Genomic DNA, 17,833 nt, shown 5'->3' with positions numbered 1-17,833 from the left:
ATTTGATTTTATTTTAATTCTTTTTGAGGGGATGGCTCTCTTAATGTGCTTAGGCTGGTCTTGAAGTTAAGTTTCTCCCTCAGCCTCTCAGGAGCTGGATTATAGGCTTAAGGAGGACTATATTGCTGTGCCTGGCTTCTGAGTGGTTTTGTCACATATTAAGTACAATAGGGAGCAGAGCTGATGTTCTTTGGGTGTGCTAAATGCTGACTTGAAAAATTATTGTGGATACTGGATTTTATTTACATTTTAAGCTTTCATGGATGTTTTAGGAGTATAATTTATCACTTTAAAGAGCATACTTTTTTTTCATTAGTGAGTGAAGAAAAGGACAGTTAGGTAGCTGTAAAAGGCATCAAGATAGCCCTATAGTTTTCTTGATGCAAACTAAAATAAATATTATCTTTAGGGGCAGGAAGAAAGGGTCCTTAGACTTGTTCTGCTAGGAACAAAATGCTGATCATTTATGTAACATCTTAGATTGAAAATACAAAAATTGAATCTGATAAAGTAAGTTTTGTATACCTGAAGACATTTACTTCATACGTAAATTTTCTTAGTTAACTTTGTAACAGTAATCTTTGAAATATTTTATTATGATATAATTGTTCCTTATATTCCCACCTCTGCCTAAAGGCATTCTTGGTTAGCTTATGAATTCCTATAAAGTATTTATTCACACTAACTGATAATTGAAATAGTAAGTTACATCCATGTTGAACCCTAGGGAGGGAGAGATTCTCAGCATACTTCTACCAGGAGGTATGAGTAGAAAGGACCGTGTGAGGTTCCTGTTGACAAACCCTTGAAATGTGCTTGCTGGAGAGGCAGGAAGATGGCTTGAAGTTGGAGGAGAGGTTAAGGTGGCTGGCCGAAGGAAAAGAGATACCCTCCAGCCTGTTAGAGCACACCACCTTAGCCTAAGACTTAGAGGCTGGGTTTGGAACTTGGATACACATTGTTTTTTTTCTTTTTCTTAGTTGCTATGTTTCCTATGCTATGGGAATCATTGATATTTCTTACAATTTAGATGCAAAAAGTAGTTTTTAAAGTGGGTACAGGGTCACAAATCATGATTTGCCCTATCTGGAATACTATATTAACATTTAAATTCCCTCTCTTCTTTAAGAAAAACAAACTTCTGAGACCTCAGCAGAGCATGACATTGTGCCTGGGAAATCTTGGTCTTTAGTTAAACTGGGGAGAAGCCAGTGGCCTTAGGAGGATTTGTAGAAAGCCGAGTAACTCAGAGAGGCTTCACTGTTGTGATGTGAGGGGAAGCATTTACTGGGCTCTAGCCTTCACTCTGCCTGTAGTTTATGTATAGTATGGATGACTCAGAAAAAAGGCTGAAATGACAGTCTCATAATAGAACCAATACCAAATCGGGTTGAAGCTGAAATAATTTATACCTAATATGAGCAGAAGCATTTAGGTTCAGAAATTAATTATGTGAACTCAGGTAGGGAGCACATCTGGCTTGAGAGAATTTGGTCAGAAAAAGATCTGTGCTTCACTTGTCCACTGTCAGCATCAACTAATGATGCTACATAGTTTTAAGATTTGGGCATGAAGCAGCTCCTAGGCCTCATCCTGGGTTGATAGTGTGCTTGTTGAACACAGGTTTCCAGAGCCTCTCTGCCAGAGATTGACTCATCTGGCCAGGCAGGGTTCTGAAAATTTGTCCTTGATAAGCACCTCAGTGATTTCAGTGTTTGGAGACCACATTTAAAAGAGGTAGCTTTACAGGTTACATCTTTTAGCGATCTTTGTTGTGGCTCCTGTTCATTCAAGTACATATATCAAGGTGAACTTTCACTCCAAATAGGAAGTTCAGTAAAGAGCAACAATTTTAAAAATTTGATTTTTAACAAACGTTTTGAAAGTATGTGTAATTAACTAACCAGTCACAAAGAGAAGCTGGCCCCTGTATGTGATTTTCTTGTGATTTTTTTTAATAGCTTGTGACCTTTTTAAAAAGTTATAGTAGAGGCAAATATGTTGTTTTATGTCTGTAACCCTCTGAAGGCTGAGGCAGGAGGATTATAAGTTCAAGGCTAGCCTGGGCAATTTAGCAAGACCCCATCTCAACAAACGAAACCGAATTTAGAGTTGTGAAGTTAAGAGCTCAGTGGTAGAGCACTTTACTACATTTGCAAGGTTTAGGTTCAGTTCCCAGCACATCACACATGCACAATTTATATTTAGATAAGAGAGGAGGCCAGAATTGGACAGCTCTTGAGATAATTTTTATATCAGAATATATAGTAGTCATATAGGAGTCAAAGCCACAATGAAGGATCTCAGTATTTAACTATCACTGCCTTGAGCGTACACCTGCTCTAGAAATAGGCTATGAAAAGACAAAAAGAAAAAAGTGAATCAGGAATAGCATAGGAAGTCCACTAAGAAGAGAACAACAGGCTTTGCTTTACTTTTATGTTGGCTCAAAGTAGGGTGATCGCTCATACTTTCTGGTTTGCTTGTGTGTGGTATACTCCTTCAACAGTAACCCCTTCCATTGGAAGTATTCTACTTAGATGAAATATCACAGTCTTAGAGGGAACTCTATTAGCTAAAGCTATGTATTCTATAGATAACTGACTTCATATCTGAACCACTTTGAAAAATAGGAGCAAGATGAGGCTAGAGAGATTTTGCATTCTATTCTTTCTGTTACTTAGATGTTACTTCTTATATTTACCTAATACTTAAATGATGGATTTTTATTACTGTATAGATTGAAAAATCATTGTTAATAGAATATGGGTAAGAATTTTATGTTTTTCTTTGTTTAGAAAACCATTTTCTTAAAGTAGATAAGGTTTGAAATCATTAATTCTCTCTTTTTTTTTTGTTTAATGTTGTCTGTTCTGTGCTACTGTATTTTCTGTGTTTTAGTTTGCCTAATGACAGACTGATGGTAACACTTTGGTTATTTTTATGGTTTTATAATGGAATTGTATTCGTTTGAATATATGTTGAAAAGATGGCATAGTTTTACTTTTATTCTTAAATGCATTGTGTTATTTGTCAAAGTTTGATATTGTTAAAGTGAAAATGGGTAAGTAAATTACTTGAGAATACTTAGAAACTACTTAGAATTTTAGGTAATCATGACTTTGGTTACTTTGACAACACTTACTGATGCAGAAAAAATGAGTTCATGTTAACCAAAATTTAGGTTGTATAGATGATAACTTAGGATTGACTAGCTGAGAGGAGGAAGTAAAGCTGCTTATCACTGCAAACTAATGTGCTTACTAATTATTTTAATAATTAGGAATGATTAGAATTTTTAAGTTGCATCTTGAAAATTTTAATCGGAGAAATAGACTATAATTTTGTTTTTGAATATGGTTGCTTTTCCCCCTCTACAAACAATGCTTTGCTGCAGTTGTAGATACAGTGGTGTCCTCCTTCTTTTGGCTAGGTAATATAAGAAGTTCGAGCTGTGCGTGGCTTTGGTGACAGCGAACTAGCCAAGCATATGGCTTAAATAAGCCCTGCTTATTCTAGCTTTCTTCTGAAGAAAGTATGTTGTGCTGTTTGCCACCTGCTTACTGTGTGTAATGTAAGAAATAAAGACAATTGACATGTTACTGTAATGGGCTCTTTAACATCAGAAGGCAAGGAATGTGTGAGACAGTCTCCCCCACACCTTATCATTGTTTTGTACTATTCAGAATCCCAGAGGACCTCAACTTGTCTCTTTTCCTTTTTAAATTTTGTCCAAACTGAGGAGTAGGAAAGTGTATTGGTTTTTTTTTGTTCTTTTTTTTATAAATTACATGTTAAGATTTGCCATGAGATATTAATTTTATCATGCAGTCATTTGTGATTCTAAAAATTCTGTTGTCCTAATCTGCAAAACAAATGTAAATTTAGAATAATTCCATGATGTTTTGAGGACAATGAAAAGAATCTCTAAGCGGCAGTGGTGGCATACGCCTTCAATCCCAGCGCTTGAGAAGTGGAGGCTGGTGGATCTCTGTGAGTTCAAGGCTGGCCTGGTCTACAGAGCAAATTCCAGGACAGGCTACACAGAGAAATGCTATCTTGGGAAAAAACAAAACCCTAGTCTGCCTCCCTGCCAATTACCCTTTATGAAATAGCAGTGACAGTCTCTTGTCCCCTCTAATGATGCTCCACTCCATTGTGGCAACTTTAGGACAGAAGCTGTCCCAAAGAAACGCAGGTGGTCTCACTCTTCATTTTCTAGTTCAGCTCTGTTCTTTTCTCCCTCCAGCAGTAATGGTAACAGCAGTAGCTGGAGCAGTCTTGGTTTAGAAGGAGATTTGTATGAGGACAATTTATCCTTTCCAACATCAGACAGGTTGGTCCAGTTTAGACATTTAAAAACTGATGAGTCTTTCACCACTAATGCATGATGTCATGTTCTTAAGAGAGCCAATATGTATCAACCTGCTTTTCTCCTGAATTTTGACATGATTCTGCTCGACACATTTACATCTAATGAAAATTTCAACTAGCTGAAATTATGACTGACATCTAATTGCAAAATGTGTGACTGTTTGCATGGGTTGCTCTGCTTGCTGTTTTTCATTCTACCAATGATTTCATTAAAAAAGAGCTTGCTTCCTACAGGATTTCTGTTGTTTTGTTTTCTATAATTTTAATAAGTTTAATTTCATATATAATAAGAGTAGAAAAATTGTTTTAAAACATGTTAAATGGCATTAGTAGAAGCAGTAATATTTCACTATTCATGGCATCTATGATCTTCAAATAGTATATTACTTAAAACCAAATTAGAATATTTCACCTTCATTTGAAGTTGCTTGGTTTTAAATGTCATAAGGAAGGGCTTCTGTAGGCACTGTGTGCAATCCAGATTTTAACATGAAATAATGTGAGAAGCAAAGCTTCCTTTTGATTGTCATTTCCTCCTTTCTAAATGTCATATGTCATACTGTAACATTTCATTCCTTACTACTTTTCTGAGAAGTGGTTTTAATCTATTACTAATTAAGCTGCTTCTTCTTTTTTTTTTTTAAACTACTTCTGTTGTTTTCTTTGAAAAGTGATGGACCAGATGATAGAGATGAAGATCAGGAGGATGATGTGGAAGGTTAGTCACAGTTTGTTTCTCTAAGCCTTTGTTTGTGTAAGTCCTTACGGTTTGTATTTATGCTCCTTATAGATAGATTGGGATTGTTAGTATGAAACACAACAAATCACCCTGTCTCAGAGACAGAAAGTTTGAGGAAGAAGCTTAGGATACATTTTTTTTTCTTTTCAAAATTTAAGTCTAAAATCCTTACTGACGTTACAGAATTAATTTATTGTAAGTGCAGCATATGTATTACTCTGTGTGTTAGTTACTCTGGCTGTGGCAAAGTGCTTGCAGAAAGGGAAGGAGTTTCCGGCAGGCATGGCAGTGGGAACTGGTATCTGGAGGAGGGGCAGACAAGAACCCAGCAGGAGCAGAGGGTCTGCAATCCTCAGAGACCTACCTAGTGACCTGTCTCTGTCAGGCTCCAAGTAATAATGATTTCACAATGTCTCAAAAACAGTGCTACTTAGCTGGGACCAGGAGTTCAGTCAAACTATAACTCCTATGTTTTCTTCAGATTGGTAACTTACAGAATTGGTATTTTTGTCAAACTTACATGAGCTGAAAAGTAAGCATGGAAAGGCACTTTAAATGTCCCTACCCTCTCCCTCTTCTACTTGTACTTCTGTGCTCACACACGCACATATTTGAAGGAAACAGGCCTTCCTTTAGTGAACAGAGTTCTTCTTATGCCAACACGATATCATTGGCTGCAGAGCTTTGAAAATGGTTTGTGATCTTAACTCATATACTAAAATACCCAAGTGAGCCTCGAGACTTCACTCACGGCAAACCAGTTTTCAGTGTATTCAGATAGTTTTTGAACTGTGTCTTCCTCATATCTTCCTTTTTTAAAGTATGAAAATGATAATACTCTCTATAAAATAGCACATTTGAATTGAACTAGTGAAATTTTGTTGTTTCATTAGAAGTAGGAAAACTGAGGGCTAGGGATGGCTTAGTGTGTTCTGTGTTGAGAATGCAGCCCTGTACCCTTGTGCCAAAATGTAGGCACACTCAGACACTGACAAAATGTTAAAGAGAATTTCTTGAGATATAGAGTACAACCCCTGAGTTTGCAGCCAGTTTATCCACAGTGTTCTTTTTCAGCTGACATTGTCAGATTTAAGATTACTGCTATTTAAGAATTTTTAAATTACATTTATTTGTTTTGTATAAGTGCACATGTATGTGTGTGCATAGCTGTGAACACATGAATGCCTCTATTGATGCATCTCACATGGAGTCAGTTCTCTCTTTCTACCATGTGGGACCTACAGGTCGAACTCAGGTCATCTGGCTTGGCAGCAAGTGCCTTTACCAGCCGAGTCATCCCACTAACCCAGATTATTTATATATATAAAGATTTGTCTTTATTTTATGCAAATGGATGTTTTGCCTACATCTGTCTGTGTAGTACCCAAGAAGGCCAGAGGAGAGAATCAGATTTCCCCGGAACTGGAGTTACAGACAGTTAAGAGCTACCATGTAGGTGCTGGGTGTCAAATAGGTCTCCTCTGCAAGAGCAGCCAGTGCTCTTAACTACTAAGTCTCTCCAGCTCTTGTTATAATTTTTAGAGTCAGAGATAGTCTACGTAATGTTTGCTTTACTTTTGCTCATTAATGTGTTGGTCTTTAAAAGTCATATACCTTTCCCTAATAACTCGTCATGAACATAATTATTTCATGAGCATGGTTATGCATGTCATGTTATTACTTAGTTACTATTATTCTTAGTTATTACTCAATTAATTTCGCTGAGGAATAATTAAGAGACGTGGTACAAGTTAATATGAATAAAATAATTCGTTAAAAGAATTAATCAGTGGGCCTGAGAACCTTTTCTGTTATATGGAAACCAGGAGTTAACTGTATGCGGTTGTGTCTTCCTCAGCTCTTTGTTCCATTAGAAGATTGATTGCTTTAGATTTACAGAAAGCCTCAAAATTAGGGAATTAGAGAAAACCTGCTTTTTAAACCTTCCTTCCTTCCTTCCTTTTTATTCATTTTGGTTAGAAGGCTTCAGCCCTAACTTCTGTTGAATTTCCCATCAGGCCAGGCAACCAGCAGGCCCTAACCAAGGAAACCCAAGCAATGTGGAGAAGCACTAAGTGACTTAGTTTCCAAATCTAGAAACACTGCAGGGCTTACAGGGGCCTTAGACACTATTTTGTTCCATAGTATATCAGATCTTTAAGACAGACAGACATACAAACCATTTCCTAAATTAATTTTAAATGAATTTTATGTTTAGCATACAAAGCAATGGATGGGGTCCATGTTGTTCTCTGAATGTGTGTCTTTGTAGTTTCCTCTTATTCATCCCTGTCTCTCATTGTCCTTCATGTCCTGTGCTTCTCTCTTGTTGGTCCTTCTCCGTACCACAGAACCTTTCTTCTGCTCATGTCACATGACTCCCACTACCCTTGCTGCCCTCCCCCTTGGGATGTTTTCCTTTCTTCTCAGGGGTCTTCCTTCTACTTTCATGACCCACACAAACATACATACATGTATGTATGTATGTATGTATGTACATGTGTAATTTTAAATGTTGATTCTGCATATGAAAGAAAACATACACTAGACCTACCTTTGAATGAGACTAACTGGCACAAAGGGAGAGAAAAGATAAATTCCTGAGAATATCATGGATCAGAATTTTTACATTAAAAATAAAGGGCCAACACAAATTCTAAAAATGATTTGTAGTGGTTTAGGGTTCCTTATATACTTTAACAGAAAAATGTCCATCAACAACAAAGAAATCCATCAACATTTCCATTAGTACATATTGGCTTATGGACTGAAAGATGTTGATCAACAACAAAGAAATCCATCAGCATTTCCATTATTAGTACATACTGGCTTGCGACTGTTAGCATGCCTTAGGTACTTCTTGTACTCAGTCATCAGGAGTATTCAACATGATATTGGTTCCATCAGCCAGCTAGGATATCACCTTTGTATTCAAAGCATCATTCTCCTTAACAAGAAAATAAACTGGAGAGCAGTGACTTTCTATATTATATTTAAATTCACTTCAAACAGTATTTTACATTTGTCCCATCAGTAAATAATCAAAGTTACTCCTTTGTTTTAGCATTATTTTGTCGTTAAGAAATGCTTTATTTGGTATTATGATATTAATAATATAAAAGTTAAGGAAAACATTCACTGGAATCTTTAAATTGAAACCAGAGTTTTGAAAGTTGAGTTGATGACTTTCACTTCATATTGTTTAAATTTACTGTTAGATTTACAGCAAAATGGAAGGACTCTACTAATTACAAACATTGACATGGAGCTGGGAGCAGTAGACCCTCAACTAAGGATTATTCTTCAGTGGCTCGTTGCCTCTGAGGCTGACGTTGCAGAACTTTATTTCCATGACTCTTCAAAGAAGGAGTTTGTATTAGTAAGTACCTCCCTTCTAGAGCGGTTGTGAGGAAATAGTAACACTGTGTAATGATGTTACCACATTGTTGGTTTAGCAGAATGCTTGCTGATTGTACAATATTAATACATAGGCCATGGAGTCTCACAGTTGGGGTTCAGATGTCAACCCTTCCACTTTCTAGTAGGTGTAACCTGGGACAGATGAGTCAGTGAATGCCTCAGTTTTCTTAGACCTACTTTTGAATGAGACTAACTGGCACAAAGGGAGAGAAAAGATAAATTCCTGAGAATACCATGGATCAGATTTTTACATTAAAAATAAAGGGCCAACACAAATTCTAAAAATGATTTGTAGTGGTTTAGGGTTCCTTGTATACTTTAACAGAAAAATGTCCATCAATACATTGTGGGATTAGAGGATATAGAATTTACCTTCTGGTTTGTGAGGATTAATTAAAATACTATAAAAAGCAAATGCTTGATCTAATGCTCTAACCCTAAAATTTAGATGTCAGTAATAAGCAGCTAATGTATTCTTAAGAAAAGATCTAGCTATTCTATTTTACTGATTCCTAATTGTACCTAACTAATTAAGTCTTTCTCATCTTCATGCAAATGAGAAACTAGTATAGTGAAAAACCAATAAAAGATTAGATAATTTCTTGAGTACTTTTTAGTATGTACCAAGCATTGTATTAATAGAGATTTTTAGTTTATAGTTTTAAAAGGGTTTCTCCCCTGGTTTTCCTTATGAAAATTTGTATAATCTTATCATAGGATATAAAACAGTCCAGTGAATAACCAATATAGATCTATCAATAAAGACGGAAAAGGAAAACCCAAGTTACTCTTAGTTTCTGGTTCAGAATTGATGACAGTATTGTTGGAAGATGTCTGAAAGATATGGACACTCTGACACTGGCTTTTACTTAGACTTTATTGCCTTAAGGATAAATGGGAGATGACATACAATTGTATGTCAGGAAGATATAAACATACTTATATGTCACCAGGCAGTGGTGGCGCACGCCTTTAATCCCAGCCCTTGGGAGGCAGAGGCAGGTGGATCTCTGTGAGTTCGAAGCCAGCCTGGTCTTCAGAGTGAGTTCCAGGACAGGCACCAAAACTACACAGAAAAACCCTGTCTCGATAAACAAACAAACAAACTTATATAAGTGGCAAAAGAGAAGCTAGATTAAAGACTTACCCTGAAAGACACTGTCAACAACGTGAGAAGACAATGTACATATGGAAGGAAATACTTGAAATTGTCTATCTGGTAAAGTTCTTAGACCTAGCACATACAAAGAACTCCATCTTAAAAATAAAAAGGCACACAGTCTAACTTAAAAATGGACTAAGAGTTATTACTACATGTCTTAGGGTTTTTATTGCTGTGGTGAAACACCATGACCCAAAGCAAGTTGGGGAGGAAAGGGTTTATTTGGCTTACCCTTCCATATTGCTGTTGTTCACTATTGAAGAAATCCAGGACAGGAACTCTAAACAGGGCAGGAACCTGGAGGCAGGAGCTGATGCAGAGGCCATGGAGGCATGGGGCTTCCTGGCTTGCTTCTCCTGGCTTGCTCAGCCTGCTTTCTTATTTATTTATTTAATAAATATTTTAATTTTATAATTTTAAATTTACATATCAGCCATGGATTCCCCTGTCCTCCCTTCTCCCATCCCCCAGCCTTCCCCACCCCAATCCACCCCCCATTCCCACCTCCTCCAAGGCAAGGTCTCCCCTAGAACCCATCCACCATCAGCCGGGCCTTCCCCCATTGATAACTAATTGAGAAAATGCCTTACAGCTGGATCTCATGGAGGCATTTTCTCAAGTAAGGCTCCTTCTTCAGTGATGGCTCTAGTTTGTGTCAAATTGAAACAGAGCCAGCCAGTACACTGCATGTCTTTGGAAAAGAAAAACATGAAAGGGTGTTTTACTAGTCATTAGGAAAATGCAAATCAAAAGCACTGCACTCTTCACACCCTGTAGGGTAACTATCAAGGTGGGTAATACCAAGTGTGGGAGGATGTGGAGATACTGCATCCTTAATACAGTTCTTGGTGAGAATCTAAAATGGTGAAGCTGCTGTGGAAAACATCTGACAGATCTCCAAAATGCAAAGTACAATATTACCATGTTACCCAGCATTCCACTGATCAGTGGTGTGCACTTGAGGGACATGAAAACATATGTGCAGAAAACATATCTGCATAAAAACCTGTGCAGAAATGTCCATGGCAACATTATTCATGGTAGGAACAAAGTAAGAATGTATTATAGGCCTATAATCCCAGCACTGGAGGCAGAGGCAGGAGGATGAGTGTATATTTGAGGCCTCCCTAGGCTAAATAGAGAGTTCTGGCAAAGGTAGGGATACATAGTAAGATTCTGTCTCAAAGAAACAAACCAGGAGGAAACAAAAAGAGAATTCTCCACCTGTCCATCAGCTAATGAATAGAGAAGGGGCTTTGGTGGTTAGTACAAAGTAGTAGGGCATTGAGCTATGCTGTACCATGGTAAACCCTCAAGATAACTACTGAGCAGAAGACCACACACACAATTTACATTTACATTTCTATGAAATGCCCCAAAATACGCAAATCTATAAGATACAAAGTAGATGAGTGCTTTATCTGAAGGTGTTAGAGAAGATGAAGAGGAGCTTCTGATGTAGAGGGCTTCCTTCTGGTGCGAGGAGAGAACATTCCAGTATAAATTGTGTGGTAGTTGTCTTCAGTTCATTGGTATACCAAAAACCCATTGCATATGAATTATATCCCACAGCTGTTTAAAGAAAAGAACATTTGCAGTAAAATAGTTTTTCAGAATTTATTTTACAGATATTTTCAAACTTAAGAATTCTTACAGAGTTGAGTAGACAGAAAAGTGAGTGAGGCCATTCTGTTTTGATGTGGTAGACTTTGTTTAAACCCCTGTTTACTCTTTTGCTTGCTTTTTTGTTGAAGCATTACATTTCTTAACTTAGAAAGCCATGTTTCCGTTGGGGCTGGAATGTTTTTCAGAATACAAACCACACTATATGGTGTGGAAAGAAAATCCACATCCTTTATTAAGCTTGACATTGTCGTTATTATTTTATGTTCCTAATTGAGGGTGTGGCAGATGTATTTAGTTAGGTGAAGAATTTCCTGTAGGCGGTTTGACTCTGCACTCCCGCACAGACTGTGCACTGCCACGGTTTGTGTCCTGTTTCTAGCAATCCTGAAGTGTCATTCTGTGGAGAAGTGTTTATAAAGGGCGAGAAAGGAAAATGTTTAATCTGGGTAAAGGGGTGGTGTTTGAGGGGAAATCTCATAACTGGGAAAGAATATTTCATTGTCAACAGCAGGTTCCCAGTTTTGTCTGAAGATAAAAATGAAAACTCATTGGTACGGCATTGTTTTCTGTTGATGTGTGTTAATGTCTGTTAATCCTTCTTTCTTAGCTTTCAAAACAGTTACAAGAGAAAGGATGGAGAGTGGGAGATGTCCTGCAGGCTGTGTTGAAATACTACGAAGTGCTGGAAAAATCTTCAAGGGAGGAAAGATGCAAGTCACTCTTCGACTGGCTTTTGGAAAACGCCTAGAACAACCTCCAGACCAGTGTATTGGAATGTTTGTTTTAGGAAGTAAAGAAACTGATGACTTAGGTTTAGGGTGAAATTCAAATACAGAATATTAACATTTTAATTGAATTGAGAGGAAAGTAAGAAGCCTTTTCAGTGCTTTCTGTCATACTGTATATGGTTCATACTTTTGTAATCTTTGTCAAAGTATTCTCTTTACTTACTCTTCTGTACGTGTGTTTGTGCCGTGAGGCTGAGAAATGTCTGTGAAGGAGGATCTAACCCTGAGGCTGGGGCATTATCTGACAGCGTTTGTTTGGATCCACATAGTGCTGCTGCTGCAAACAGGGTTGAGGCGGCTGGCCTGGCCCATGTGATGATCTTGTTCCTTTGAAAACAAGTGGCATCTGATGATAAGTCATCTGACATCAAGAAAGATATTTTGTTGTTTATTTATTTCTGATAAGTTTGTAATCTTTATGTACTATTCTTTCAGATCAGCTTCCACAGTTCAGCTATTGGTATTTGTAGATTTCCCCAGATATTTAATTTGTTAGCATACTCCTTAGTGATTGAGGATTCTGTGAACACCATAAGTGAGTTTCCCTAGGCTTCCATCAATGATGTTATTTGTTAATGCTGCCAATCATTCTGGAGTGAAAAAGAAAAGGGGGTGGGGAGAGGTGTTGTGAGAGAGTGTGTGTGCAAGAATAAACTGGAACTTTCCCACTAGTTTATTTTCTTTTACTTTAGTAGTTTCTTAGTTAGAAACCCACCGTTAACATTAAATCAAATGTCTAGATATTTATTGTGCAGTAAGAATTTTGTCTTTGATTTATTCCACAAATAAAAATTCAGGTTGTAAAACACATTGAAATTTTAAAAATTAATGTGGAAATACACTCAGAGGAGCCTAATAATGATTTTCAGGGTTGGATTTTTGAAGAAAAAAAATAAAAGACCCACTTCCCTAAGAATAATACTCTTAGCACAGTAGGTACCCCTCCCTCAATAAAATGGATGTGACTGTGATGTTTCCTCACATCCTCTTTGGCTCCACATTCCCTACTGTGCTTTTAGAAACTGCATGTTGACGTGAGTGAGACGAACCAGGCTCTGTCTCAGTTATGTCTATGAGGTATGCAAATGTTGTATACATTTCTTCCACTAATGGATTCTGGAATCAAGGGTAAATCATTTTTTGTGTGTGTGGGGTTGTTGATTTTGCTCTATTATTTTCTTTCCCCCCAAGCTCTGACTTTTCTAGAAGCTGCAGTGAATAGAAGGCATAGCACCTACCAGGACACTTGCATTAATTTGCTTAGTAATTATGGTAGAGAAATGTATTTTACAGAGAAAGCCTCACCTTTGCTTTAACTCCAGAAACAATTTAAGTATTTTGAAACCACATTATGAACTTTAGTTTTTCTCAATTTAACATAGAGACGCAGGGCCAGCCTTAAACATACATTTTTCTAAAGTTTATTCAAGTATTTTTCAATATGGGGAAATGCAGGGAATTATACCCAGGTGTGCTTTCGTGAAGTTGTGGGCTTATACTATACTTGTACAAGGAACTATCACACTGCACTTCTGTAATTTGGGTGTATGTCTTGGTTAGATTAACAGGAAAGCTGAGTTCTAAATTTCTCTGAAGTGGAAATGACTATATATTGGATTTATAAAATGGAAACTGCTTAGGCTTATTTATGTTAATGGTATAGTCATTTGAGGCAAGCTTCCCATTCTGCTCCTGTTTCTTTGGCATTTTGGTGAAGCTGCGTTATGCCCAGTGTTCTTTATTTAAGTGCTACCTGGTGACAGCAGTCAGAGGCATTGGTCTGAGTGGTAACACTAATAGCAGGACTCACACCTGTGTCAGTTCTGTGTGCAGGAACACAGAGAAAGTTACAGGTATTGGCAGGGTGAGCAGAAGTATGGGTCGTTTCCCTGTAGAAAGTGTTGGCATGTAGAGCGAGGCTATGGGCCAGGTGCAGTGTAAAGCAAGCTGTTCTGAAGTATTCTGTGGTTTTCCCAGAGTCGCTCCATCTGTTTGTGTGTTCAGTCTTCGGAGCTCCTCTGCTGAGGTAGCTCCATCTTACAGATCTCTTGACATATTTATATTGGAACATTGTATACTGCCATTATGTATATTTTTGCTTCTAATGAAATACATTTTACTAGAAACTGTTAAAATTGTGATATGCAAGTGAGCTGATTTGCCAATTTTAAAGGCATTTTGTGATAGACAGAAAGAAAGTGAGAGACCTCTGCAGAGGAGCTTCTGGACCTATCTCACAGCAAAATAGTGCATTTGTTTGTGTCCATCTTTTCCTAAGTTGAATTTAAATGACATTTGTAATTTATGGGTTATTAATGTTGATTTTGAAAATTATTTCCTCATTCATTCAAGAGGAATGTTTCACCAAAAAAAACAAAAAAACAAAAAACAAAAACCACAGAAGAAATTGCAGTAGAGATGGGCTGGCTCCTTGCGATGTAAAGCTAACATTATAACAGCCTTCGTGAACACATGTAGTGTCTTTGTACTTTGAGAAATGCTTCATTTATCCCTGAAGATATTTAATGTGAATTAGTTTAATTCATACTACTATAATTCTGCTTAGCAAAGGATTTATATTACTGGTAGGAAGAAGCTCTATGTATTAAATGCACTGTGTAGAAAGTAATGATAATTGACCCCTTTGACAGCTGGCAGCTTTGACAATGGTGGTGCATGTTCTCCATCATCGGTTCCAGAGCCACGTGACTGCCTGCTGTTTCTCCACAACTCCTATCACCAGTTTCTAATCAGTGTATTATTTTGTAATTTTTCAGAGAAATCTTTACACAGAGTTTAAATATGCTGAGTCCGCACATGGATAGGGAAAATGCTTTCTATTTAAAACCCTGTCTGCCTGTCACCAGCACACACGAAGTTGAGAATGTCTGTGGGAATTGGAAGGGCCGTACTCAAGTGAGGTGCGCTTTTCTCATTTTCAGCACAAGCCCTGTAGGCATCCTGTGTTTACTGTGTGCCTGCTCTGCACAAGCAGGCACGGTGCTGGTCACTCCTGTCACTTTATTTATTTATTTTGACCATCTGTACATTCCTTTCATGTAGTTAGAGCTGTTGTTCTACAAGTTCTTATTTCAATTTGTTGTACGGTTTGAATACTATTTAATGCCAGGTTTATATGTTGCTGGATTCTTGCTGCCTTTGGTTACTTGTGTCGTGTTCAAAGTAATCTGCATTCTTGTTCAGTTACTGAATATTTAGTAGAAGTGACTTAGAATAATTGTGGCCATCTATTTGAGTTTGCTCAATTAGTGCATTAAGTCTTAGAATGTGTAATAGTAACTCCTCTTTTTGCTCTTGAGTAATTTAATCTTCATTTACTAAAATAGGAACTTCGAGATGCACTTAAGTTTTGTTTTAGCAGTGGCTCAAAAAACATTTCAGAAGTTACTTTTGTAATAATTTGCAATTAATTGTTCTTTTCTCTTTACTCTCATTCAAGCCTGTGATCTTTCCTCTCCCAGCTAAGAATTATTCAATAAATTTAAGAACTGTCGCCGGGCGGTGGTGGCGCACGCCTTTAATCCCAGCACTCGGGAGGCAGAGCCAGGCGGATCTCTGTGAGTTCGAGGCCAGCCTGGGCTACCAAGTGAGCTCCAGGAAAGGCGCAAAGCTACGCAGAGAAACCCTGTCTCGAAAAACCAAAAAAAAAAAAAAAAAAAAAAAAAAAAAAAAAAAAAAAAAAAAAAAAAAATAAATTTAAGAACTGTCAAGCTGTGGTTTTCATTCTATAGCATCCTGTTCATTCTGTGTTGGACTAAAACAAAGGCATTCAAGACTGCTATGTTAGAAGACACAAGAGGAGCTAAATGCTTATGTCATGGCTTTGTTTTGTTTTGTATTTTGAGGCAGGGTTTTTCTGTGTAGCCTTGGCTGTCTAGGAACTTGCTCTGTAGACCGAGCTGCCCTCAAACTCAAATAATATTTAATATTTGAACACTAGATTCTAACTATTTCAGAGAGGCCTTTAAGAGTACTGTAGAGATTTAGAAGCCAGGCTGCCCATTTTTGATTTGATGCGAAGTTGAAGGATGTTGCCTCAAACATGAGCATGATTCTAAAATTCTTTTGGTCTAGTTTGTGCATTCTTTGGTAATGTACAGTGATCATACCCCTGACACATCAGGTATGTGAGAAAACACATGGGAAAGTTAGCTCCTGGTTTTAGGTATTAACATTTGTGATAACATTAGTAGTGGAACTCCACACTTACATAAATTGCAATAGGAAAACAGAAAAAAATAGTATTGGTAGATGTGAAGGTATGAGTTAAATTTATAGTGGGGTTTTACTAGTAGAATTTAAATGTTTTTTATTTTTAGAAATATTGAGTATGGGGGAAATGAACTAAAAGTACAGTTGTTAATTTATTCATACCTCACACTTTAAACTTTCTTCATTGTCAATATTATATCTCAGAATGAGACCATCTGTGAACCTACAAGCCCATGGTTTATGTTAAGATTTAGTATTACATATCCTGAGTTTGGACATACACATAATACACCATTGTAGGATGTACATCCATTGTCTGGTAAGCATTTGATGCCCAGAAACTAGAAAACTCATTAATGCTTCAAAATGCTTGGAACTAATAGCAGATATGTAAACCTTGGGTATTAAGTACATTATGCTCATAAAGAAGACTATTAAATGCTGACACAAACTGAGGAAGATTCCAACAAGAAAGGTCCCAAAGAATAAGACATGTAGCAGGGTTTCTTGAGTGAGTTAAGGCAGGAGATTATTTGTGCTTCGTTCTGAGTACAGCATGGAGAATGAGGCACAGGGCGTGAAGCATCCACACAGTTTCCTGCGTGAAAGATGGAGAGCTCGTTGGTGTGTGCAGAGATGAGTACTACAGGATGTCCTGCACGGTGAAAAGGAGGAGGGCAGACTCGCAATGGAGAGCAGACGTCATATCTCTCTCTCATCCTTTGGTCTGCAGTTGTCACACTTGTGTTCTGTAGGCCAAGGATGGAAGTATGCAGATTGAAAGGAGTGACAGAGATTTGAGAGGGAATTCAAGGGTCAGTGAGATGACTCAGCAGGGTTAAAATGCTTATGGAACAAAGCCTGAGTTCAATCCCCAGGACCCTTGTAAAGGTGGAGAAGAGAACTGATCCACATAATTGTCCAAATACACAAATGTGTACATACACACACACAAACACTTAACTAACACTAATAAAAAGTTTAATTAAAAATAAAACTGAAAAGGGCATTAAGCCCCAAGTTTGTCTTTAGCTCTTCCCTATGTACCACCCCCCTTTAAATAAATACCATAATGGATTTCATGTTTTATAGTAAGTGATTGAGATTGGACTTTAAAAATTTTTTTTTTAATTTTTGGTGGAGTCACACGTCACAGCATTCATGTTGAAATCAAAGGACAATTTGTGGGAGTTGGTTCTGTTCTACCTTTTAGGTTCTGGGGATCAAGCTCAGGTCATCAGGCTTGGCAGCAAGTACTTGTGCCCACTGAGCCAGCTTTGTTAGACCAAGGCTGGACTTTATTATAGAGTTCTGATATGTTTGGCTTGATAGAAGATCTTTTTAAAGTAAGTACAAACACTAAAGGAGAAGTTGCATTTAAATATGCTTTGAATTAATCAGCTTAATTTGAATGCTCAGGAGCAGCATTATAATAATAATCCAGTAGGAGATAAGTGACGATTGTCCCTTGTTCCAGAGCAAGTTTTCATT

At 37.4% G+C, this 17,833-nt stretch overlaps 1 protein-coding gene across 10 annotated transcripts in view; it reads left to right on the top strand.

Moving 5' to 3' along the window:
- Akap11 (A-kinase anchoring protein 11) overlaps positions 1-15,623 on the top strand; it is a 54,665-nt gene extending 39,042 nt beyond the window's left edge. For 6 of the 10 annotated variants that reach the window (XM_042285246.2, XM_042285243.2, XM_076545421.1 and 3 more), the window contains 4 exons: positions 4,250-4,336; positions 5,046-5,092; positions 8,332-8,492; positions 11,929-15,623. In XM_042285246.2, the coding sequence (XP_042141180.1) occupies positions 4,250-4,336; positions 5,046-5,092; positions 8,332-8,492; positions 11,929-12,069 (436 nt within the window). In that variant the 3' untranslated portion in view covers positions 12,070-15,623. The remainder of the gene's footprint in view (positions 1-4,249; positions 4,337-5,045; positions 5,093-8,331; positions 8,493-11,928) is intronic. The other 4 variants (XM_042285244.2, XM_076545423.1, XM_042285245.2 and 1 more) reach the window with 2 other exon arrangements.
- Positions 15,624-17,833: the final 2,210 nt, after the last annotated feature.

The sequence above is a fragment of the Peromyscus maniculatus genome, chromosome 9, assembly GCF_049852395.1.
Source record: "Peromyscus maniculatus bairdii isolate BWxNUB_F1_BW_parent chromosome 9, HU_Pman_BW_mat_3.1, whole genome shotgun sequence".
Taxonomy (NCBI): Eukaryota; Metazoa; Chordata; class Mammalia; order Rodentia; family Cricetidae; genus Peromyscus; species Peromyscus maniculatus.
This window is presented reverse-complemented; position numbering and strand designations above follow the sequence as displayed.